Source organism: Gekko japonicus, unplaced genomic scaffold, assembly GCF_001447785.1.
Source record: "Gekko japonicus isolate JY-2015 unplaced genomic scaffold, Gekko_japonicus_V1.1 scaffold498, whole genome shotgun sequence".
Lineage (NCBI taxonomy): Eukaryota > Metazoa > Chordata > Lepidosauria > Squamata > Gekkonidae > Gekko > Gekko japonicus.
The window spans coordinates 778,655-788,312 of NW_015177022.1; the positions used below are offsets into that span (position 1 = coordinate 778,655).

The following is a 9,658-nucleotide window of genomic DNA, read 5'->3' on the forward strand; positions in this document are numbered from 1 at the left end:
TTTCCCTTTCTTTTCAGCAGCAAGTTTCTTGTGGGGCCTTCTTCATTATTTCAGAGGCTTATATATGACTCTTTCTTTAAATGAAAACTTACCACACGTACTCTGCCAAGATCACTGTTGCTGGTAGATAGTGATAGGATTTGTTTAGGGGGTGGCAGGAAGCAAGAATTGTGTAGAAATTTATAGAATATATAAATGTGCTCCCCTGGATGTTCTTGAGTCTAGGGTACCACATCTTTAAGATCAGCACCGTGGGCCTTCATTTTAAATGGCAGAGATGTCCCATAATGTGAAGCAGATTATGCAGCCTGAGTATTGAATTCCTTCTGTCATCCTCAGATGCCTGGATAGTGAAATAATTAGGTTTTGCTTTCCTTACTGTGCTTCTTTGAGTGCACTGGATCTCCTGAACAGTGTAGCCACCTACAGGAAGCAGGTGTTCAAGAGTGTTTGACCTGGAAAGGGCTGGAGCTTTTCAGCTGAGCGAAAAGCGATAATCAACCCTGGATTAACAGCAAAGCTTCGTTTTTGTTGATTATTTCCATGTAAGACTCACTCATTTCAGCAGGCTTTGCTTCCTTACAAATATGCGTGGGATTGTAGATTGTGAAACCATTTCCTGAACGTTTTCTCCAACCAGGTTTTGCAGAGGCACCTTTTCAAAAAGCTGTTTTGTGTCAGCAGGGGCTACCCTGGCTCAAGAAGCCAAAAGTCTGGTTCAGCTCATTGCCCTTCGTATTCAAGAAAAGCAATCAATCTTTAATTTTCCAGGCCAATGTTCTTTTGGAGAAAGACCAAGGAGTTGTTGATGGAGCAGAACATAAACTGCAAATGGCTCATTAAATCAATCAGGTTTCCTGTGTTTGCTTTGAATTGTTACTTAAGAAACTGGTAATTTTGGAGCCGACACACACTGTCTGTTTGGGACAAAACATTTGTCCAACGGCAACTAGCTGTTTTATCCATAATCCCACTTTTTAAATAAAATTCATAGAGATTATTTTATTTTTAAAATGTTTTTATTGTGTTAGATAAGAGATACAACTGTAGTCTGACTGATATGGTGTGGATCTTGTGTACAATTGGGATCCACACAGAAATGTCAAATACCCCATGTCTCAAAATGGTGGTAGATCAGAGTATACTTGACATTGAAAGGCAACATGATATAAAAAGGATTCAAAAATTCCTGTTCGATTCAAGTTCTATGAACAGGATAACACCTATGTTTTATCTTTACAATTTAGCAAATTATGAACACAGGAAAACGTTTACATTACTGCACTGGGATACCTTACCCTCAGCAGTCCTTGAAGGAAGATACCAAAAAAAGATCTGTTAGAAGAATGACTATGCCCCTGTGGTGATGAGAAAATAGAAACACTAGAATGTGTTATCTTCAACTGTAAGATGTATGATCACATACACGAAGTTTACATAATGCCCATATTTCTAGCTTAGCCGGGGAGATGTAGAGCTACACTTCTTTCCATAATGCTTTCTGACAAGAACCAGAACATAACTTATAAGGTTGCTTAATATGGATGGATGGCATTGAAGCAAAGGAGATCTCGAACCAATAACTAGTATATGGAGGGATCTCCCTAACTTTGTTATTTATGAGAATTATGACTCTATATTTTAACACTGAAATTTACTTTATGATTTTGAAACTTTTAGTGTATTATATTGTTTCATATATTTTATCTATCTTTTTGTATCATACTTGTTAGTCTTGGACCGTAATAATAAATAATGAAAAAATGTACTGAATAAAAATGAGTTTATTAGTAGGAAATCAAATCACTTGGAATTCAGACATTAAAAGAAAAGCTAATATTGCTCAAAGCACTCTACGTTGTAAAGCATGATTCATAATGGTATACTTATGGAGGCTGAAGTACATTTCTTATGCTTCCATTGATAACTGGAGTCCCACCCTTTATTAGGGAGGAGAAACTTCAAGATTCTGGAGGGAGTGACAACCTCCACCTACTCCACCCTTTTTGTAATGTGGCCCAATCAGTATGTAGCAACTTACAGAGATTACAAAAGGCAGGACAATTTTAAAAGTCAATCGGGAAAGCCCTGTATAAGAGAGTTTTCCATTATCTTCATGCTAATTGTTTCAGGAAGATTATTTAATTTTCATCTCTAAGGGCTAGTCTAACCAGGAACTGGAAAATGTGACCTAGATCATTGTAAAATACTTAAGGGAGATTGACAGCTCATGGAAGTGGAAGGGATAGAAAGATTTTACTCTCTAGATGACAGTATAAGAAATATACATAAGAAAAAAGCTTTTCTTTCCTCCCCCTCCCCTCACAAATATAATTTAGGCACCTTAAAATACTGATGTCAGGCAGATCTTGCCCATCACATGCACAATCTTGTGTTCAGTGAACTCCCTTGGAAAAGACGAACTTTTGTGTTAAATTACCTTTGAGGTGTTTGAAAGTCCAGATGATGGAGCTGTCCTGAATATTTGCATTAACACTGTTGCTTGCTCATTCTCATTTTTGGGGCCTCCTGTCATATCCTTCAGGCATTGATTAAATAGCACTTAGAAATAACTTTCTTAAGCTCCAAAGTCCTTTCCTCTTTTCAGATCAGTTTCGTTTGCCAGTTCAGTAATGCTTTGTTTCCTGTCGTACATTTCATAGTGAATAATGTTTGTAGGGCTTCCAGTGTCCTGGATTGCCTTGTCCCACTGTCACCCTCCCACCAACAGCAGCGAACCCAGTCAAAGACAAGGCAGCTTCCTTGAAAGAGGGACACAGACTTTGAAAAAAATGGCTTGGATTTTGAACACAAGCTATTGTCTTCAACAATGAGACATTTAGCCAGTACATTGTGGGGCTTGATCCAGTTCTGCTCTATGGCTGCAGCACCTGTGTGGGGATAGATCCCATAAAACAAAGCAGAGGCTCCCATGGCACATACAATGAGTACTCACCACACCAAGCCTCTTCAGATTTCCCACAGCCCAGTTTGGTGTAGTGGTTAAGAGTGACGGACTCTAATCTGAAGAACCAGGTTTGATTCCCTGTTCCACATGCAGCCAGCTGGGTGACTTTGTGTCAGTTCTTTCAGAGCTCTCTCAGCCCCACCTACCTCACAGAGTGTCTGTTGTGGGGAGAGGAAGGGAAGGAGACTGTAAGCCACTCTGAAACTCCAAGGGGTATAAATCCAACCTTCTCCGTCCTCCTCTTCCTCCTCCATCTTGTTCCTGTACTCTGAAGTAACTTGAAGTATAAGCTAGTGTTCCTTGACCAGAGGGAGCAGGGGCTCGTGGGCCTCACAGGTCCCATAAATGACTTGGAATACTCTGTATCCATATACATGCACTTGCAGGAGAAACAGAACTCTGTTGTGCTCTGTAGGATAACATAGCTTCATAATGATCTGCAGTAATAGCTGCTATGTGTCCATATTCATGCACTAAGGGGAAAACAGCTATACTGTGCCCTATGCAGGCACTTTGCCTGTGGCAGAACAGTATGAGTCTATTGTTTATAGTTCAATGCAACTTGAACATCTGTGTCTTAAACCATACCTAATTCTCTTTACATGCCATGGTTTTCTAATACAGAGATTTAACTGTGAACAGTGTATATACCTGAAGATGACTGGTAGCACAGAAAGAGGGTAATTTCCTCTAATCCCTTAGGTTTCAAAGCAAGGATCTTGGGAATTTGCTAGAAGAGATGCATGCTTCATTGTGGGCATCTCCAAAGCAAACCATATTCATTTGTGGTATGTTGTTTTCTAGATTTGTAAATATCTATGCTTCATGGGATACCCAGTGCTTATGAAGCTAATATAATTGCTACTGCTTCTTATTCAGCCTAGGTTGTTTTCTTTGTTCTAGGATTTCTTGATGGAAACCTTCATCATGTTTAAGGATCTGATTGGAAAGAATGTCTATGCAAATGACTGGATGGTTATGACTATGATGCAGAGCAGGTAATAAGCCTGTTGCCACTAATTCGTGGCCCAAAACGTTTTTCCTGTGGTCTTGCATAGTTGGAGATAAAGTACATGTTGATATGGCAGTTTCTTCATCAGACACAACTGTGTAGTGAGGGCTGTGTATGTGATGTAGCACCCTATGAAAGCCCTTTGTGGGTGGGGGTTCTTCATATATAAAACCATTTTTTTTTTGCATTCCTGGGGAGTTTCTTGAATATATAGAAATCCCTGCTTTGACCTGGCTTTGCTTCATTTGCAGCTGGCATAAATCACTGTGGTCATTATGTGTACTCTTACAGTAAAAATGTTAATTTAACTCTCTGTGTTCTTTGTGTTTATTGTTAGCACACTTGGATATGCCAGATTAAGCATGGCTAGAAATTAAACCAAGTGCAAAACTTCCTTTTGTTCCTGGACCATTGGCAGTAGTGGAAAGTGCTGTCCAGTCATAGCTGATTTATGGTGACCCAGTGTGGTTTTCAAGGCAAGAGATGTTCAGAGGTGGTTTGCCATGGCCTGCCTCCACATCACGGTCTTCCTTGGAGGTCTCCCATCCAACTACTAGCCAGGGATGACCCTGCTTAGCTTCTGAGATCTGATGAGATGAAATATCTCTTTACCATTGGTAGTGGTTGTTGCTTTGTTTTTTGTTTTTGGTGGGGGTTTGTATTTTTCAGGGTGTGTGTATGTGTGTTTAAGTGTGTGTGTTTGAGTGTGAATGCACCTGGAAGTCATGGCGACCTCTGGTGACTGAACCCTACTGGGGGCCTGGAGGATATTCAGAGAGGTGGCTGAATAAAGCCTGCCCCTGTTCTCCCGACTGCTGGTATTCCAAGGAGGTCTCCCATCCAAGTACTTGCTAGAGTCGACTCTGCTTGGCTTTTTAGATCTGACGAGATTAGGCTTGCCTGGGCTATCCAGGTCAGGGCCCCATTGGTTGGTTTGAACTCTCAGAATCATCTTGCAGTTAAGGAGTGATCTCTGCTTCTTAGGCAATATAAAATAGAAACAGGGACTGATAATTTGTGAAAACACCTCCAGGCACCTCCTCTGGTTTTACAGGAGTTAGAGAGGCTTATAGCATTTCCTCATCCATATTTCCTTGACTTTTCCAGGGTTTTTCTTCGAGCCATAAACCAGTATACTTCTGTGCTCCACCGGTTCTTTTTGGATCAGACAAGTTTTGAACTGCAGGTAGTAGTGAATTTCAGTCCTGATTGGGTTATGAGCACCTCTTGCCATAAATTTTCTTGGTTTCTCAGGATTTGTAGTAGACGTTAGTAATGATCATTTTGGGTAAATACAGTTTCTTTCAAAGAAGTCTTTAAACTTTTTTATTAACTAAAAACTCTTCCACTTGGGTAGAGAACTCTGCTGAGTGGTGCTGGGTTGAGGCAGTGCATGGCTGATATGAGAAGCTGTTCTTTCACTGCATATGCAGAGATTGTGGGGAGGACATTGGCAAAGAGAAGTGGCAGTGAAAGGGATGCAGTGGCTGGCAAGCTTTGCATTTCAGACTGCTCTTCAGTTGCAAGTAGGGGTTTGCAAAAAAAAAACAACCCAGTATTTTTCGGGTTCAGGTATATTGAACCCGAAAAATATCAGTATTTCCTGATTTTCCCAAATCCCAGTACCAGTATGGTATTTTATTCCAGTACATATTCAGGATTCCTGAATTTTGGGGGGTCCACCATTATAGTCAGTGGTCCCCATAGAATATAATGGGGAATTGATCTGGGGGTATCTGGGGTTCGAGGGGGGCTGTTTTTTTGAGGTGGAAGCACCAAATTTGCAGCATAGCTGCTGCAGAATCTGAAAGACTCAGGTTGTGGGGCTAAAATAGAGGAAGAAAAAACAGTGTTGTATTCTACTTTGGGTCCTTACAGAGAGAAAAATGGGGCATGAATTATCCAAATTTAAACAAGTCTGTAATATATATTTTCCCCTTTTCAATTCCCTTCCGCTCAGCTGTGGAATAATTACTTTCACTTGGCAGTAGCCTTTCTTACCCATGATTCCCTCCAGCTGGAGAACTTCTCACATGCCAAACGGAACAAGATGGTCAAGAAGTAAGTTTTCATGTGAGTTTTTAATTTTTTTTCTGGTTTGCACTTTTTAGGATCAGTTCATGCTTTTAAGGCTTAGCTGGGTTTCCTCTGAAGGCTCCTTGCTCTGAAGGCTTGGCTGGGTTTTGCAACCCTCCCTGTTTACGCAGCAAGTGAATTTATGCTTGCCCGTGGACCCCAATAGGTTCCAGGAAGCTCTGTGGGATCCAAGTCCCTCTGGCGACTCGCTAGATGTGCTAGTGGAAGACTGACATTCCCATCTTTCCAAAGCCATTGACGAGATTGCTCCCCGGCGCCCTCTTCGCCCTCATACCAAACTAGCCCCGTGGTATACCCCAGAGCTATGGCGAATGAAATGAGAGCTAAGACGACTAGAGAGAGGGTGGCGGCAAACTCATGACAAGGCCACAAGAACATCCTATAGGCCGTTTATGAGAACCTATGAGATGGCAGTGAAGGCCGCAAAGAGAAATTTCTACGCACCCTCCATTGCATCTGCTAGCTCTCGCCCAGCCCAATTATTTAGAATTATTTGGACATTGACTATTCTGCCTCAAGGCATACTAAATGCTAGGGAATTGGCTGTTGACTGTGAGGCATTTGCCTGCCGTTTTGCAGACAAAGTCCTGTCACTCCGCCACAACCTTTCTTCCACAATTGCCACAATAAGAGAACTGAAAGTCCATTGGCCGTCTTCAGGTCCAGTTTTGGAGCACTTCAGTCTGCTCTCCCAGGATGAAGTTGACAAGATCCTGACAGCCTCCTAGATCCCTGTCCATCATGGCTGATCAAGGCCATGGCAATGAGATGCGGATCCCCCTGAGGGAGATTATAAATCTGTCTCTTTCAACGGGGACTTTCCCAGAGGAACTGAATGTCAGGAACATAGTACCAGGCCAGGCGACAGCAAGATAGCTCAAAGGCAGTCCAAAGTCAAAACTGGGCAAGCAGAAACACCAAGCAACCAAGTCCAAATCACCAACTGTTAGAATAGTCGTTAAAGCCAGAGTCCAAAGAAGTCAGAAGCCAGGAAGTCGAAGGTCCGAGGTACAGGTCAGGAGCATAGTCGTGCAAGCCGAGGTCAGGAGCTGAGAAGTCAAAAATGAGGAGCTGGAACAGGAACACAAGTGGTGAGGTGCAAAGCTTCGTCCAGAATGACTAGTTGCTAGCACAGCTAGCATCCCAGCTCCCGCTAATACTCAGGGCTAAAAGAGCACCTACTGCACATGCGCGCATCCCGCCGCCGGGATGCCATGTCTCGTCGGCATTGTCCCCGCAAATGGGATACCGGTGGGGGCGAGTCAGGGGGCGTTTTGCTCCGGCATGAGTCTGCTTCAGCTGTTGCTGGAGCAGTTTCCGTGGCTTCAGTCCTGTCAGGTGCGGGGTTTTCAGGAGCCGGGAGCTCATTCCCAGCAGTACTTAGGTCTTCTGTTGTGGCCGAATGCTCATCCCCAGCAGTACTTTGATCTTCTGCTAGGGGCAAATGCTCGGGTTCAGCAGCAGCCGTGACACTGAAGGAGGCGGTAGTTTGCCTTTAAGAAACCCTCTTTGGACCCGACGGTCCTTAATAACTACCACTCAGTGTCTAATCTACCTTTCATGGGTAAGGTGGTAGAGAGGGCAGTGGCAATACAACTTCAGGTGTTCTTGGATGAGGCTAAGGTCTTGGATCCCTTCCAGTCTGGCTTTCGCCCCACCCATGGGACAGAGACGGTGCTCGTCGCCCTGGTAGATGATCTCTGGAGACATCTGGATTGAGGCGGCTCAGCAGTGCTGATTCTTCTCAATCTGTTGGCAACGTTCAATATGGTTGACCATGAGGTGTTAACCCACCACCTCGCCAATGCCGGGATATGGGGGCTTGCCTTGCAATGGCTAGCCTCCTTCCTTCAGGTTTGGGGATAGAGGGTGGCACTTGGGGGGGGGAGTTATCCCAGCGACACCCACTAGTATGTGGTGTTCCTCAGGGAGCGATCCTCTCCCTCATGCTGTTTAATATCTATATGCACCCCCTCGGCCAGATTATCTGGACGTATGGGCTGGGTTGTCACCAATATGTAGAAGACACCCAGCTCTATCTACTGATGGACAGCCACCTGGACATGGCCCCCGACCATCTCAACGAGGCGTTACAGGCGGTGGATGGATGGTTAGAACAGAGCTGACTGAAGTTAAATCTATCTAAGACAGAGGTCCTGTACCTGAGTCATGGGGGACTGGGTCAGGGGATCAGGCTCCCAACCTTTGACAGGGCTCCATTGGTGCCTACGTCGAGTGTGAAGAGTCTGGGGGTATTCCTGGATACCTCCCTCTCTATGACGGCCCAGGTCACCACCACTGCCAGGTCTGCCTTTTTCTATCTGAGGCAGATCAAACAGCCCCGTATCTTGCTCCCCAGGATTTAGCTACAGTGACCCATGCAGTGGTCACTTCCAGACTGGATTATTGTAACTCTCTCTATGTGGGGCTGCCCATGACTCTGCTCCGGAAGTTGCAGCTAGTGCAGAATGTGGCAGTGTGGATGTTGATGGTGACGCCTGCTGCGCGAACTGCACTGGCTGCGTATTGAATTCTGGATCCGTTTCAAGGTGCTGGTGCTTACCTTCAGAGCCCTATACGGCCATTGGCCAGCATACCTACGAGACCGCCTCTCCCCATATGAGCCACAGAGGGTACTGAGGTCCACAAAACAACATCTGTTGGTGGTTCCTGGCCCCAGGAACATCCGGCTAGCCCCGGCCCCTGCCTGGTGGAATGAGCTCTCGTGTGAGATCAGGGTCCTGCGGGACTTATTGCAGTTCCACAGGGCCTGCAAGACAGAGCTCTTCCACCAGGCATTTGGTTGAGGCAGTGGATGTCCCCACCCCCCTCCCTCTCTCCAGCTTTTCTGGCTCTAGCTTTTTCTGCCCAGTTTTTCTAGGCCAATTGTCCATCAAGCCTGTTCTGACTAGTCATCTGACAACCCTGCAAGACAGAGCTCTTCCACCAGGCATTTGGTTGAGGCAGTGGATGTCCCCACCCCCCTCCCTCTCTCCAGCTTTTCTGGCTCTAGCTTTTTCTGCCCAGTTTTTCTAGGCCAATTGTCCATCAAGCCTGTTCTGACTAGTCATCTGATGCGAGGTGGGTGACGGCCGCTTTCGACAGTTGGGGCAGTTTTTAGCCCAACGCATCGCTCCCCAGCGAGGGGGGGGGACAAGCAGGCAGCAGCGCCTAAGAGGGAGTGTTAGGTTGGCATGACTCCGCTTCGGAAGAAGCGGAGACAGGCTTTGATCTCCTCCCGCGAAGAAGGCAAGTGCCGAGCAACTCTCCAGCAGCCGTTCGAGCCGGTGTACCGGTTTAAATTCTCCATCAGCCGACCTCTTGAAGATGGGCAACAACAGTGAGTGAAAAGAAGCAATGCGAAACCCGTTTTGATCGTGTAGATAACAATAAACGTGCCGCTTACCTGAACTGTGATAAAAAATAAATCGAACCAAGCGGTTGAGCGGATAATGAATTAATATTCCCAGAACTCTGATTCCGGCAAAGAAATAGTTGATTGAAGGCTATAAAATAGCAAAAAAGCATTTTGTTTAACATTCCTGCGGTGAGAACGGAGATGTGCGCGCAGCAGAAAAACC

At 44.9% G+C, this 9,658-nt stretch overlaps 1 protein-coding gene across 1 annotated transcript in view; it reads left to right on the forward strand.

The window, feature by feature from the left end:
• DOCK5 (dedicator of cytokinesis 5) overlaps positions 1-9,658 on the forward strand; it is a 178,144-nt gene that overhangs the window by 121,817 nt on the left and 46,669 nt on the right. Inside the window, exons 29-31 of the mRNA XM_015427785.1 lie at positions 3,872-3,966; positions 5,088-5,166; positions 5,941-6,041. Of these exons, the coding sequence (XP_015283271.1) occupies positions 3,872-3,966; positions 5,088-5,166; positions 5,941-6,041 (275 nt within the window). The remainder of the gene's footprint in view (positions 1-3,871; positions 3,967-5,087; positions 5,167-5,940; positions 6,042-9,658) is intronic.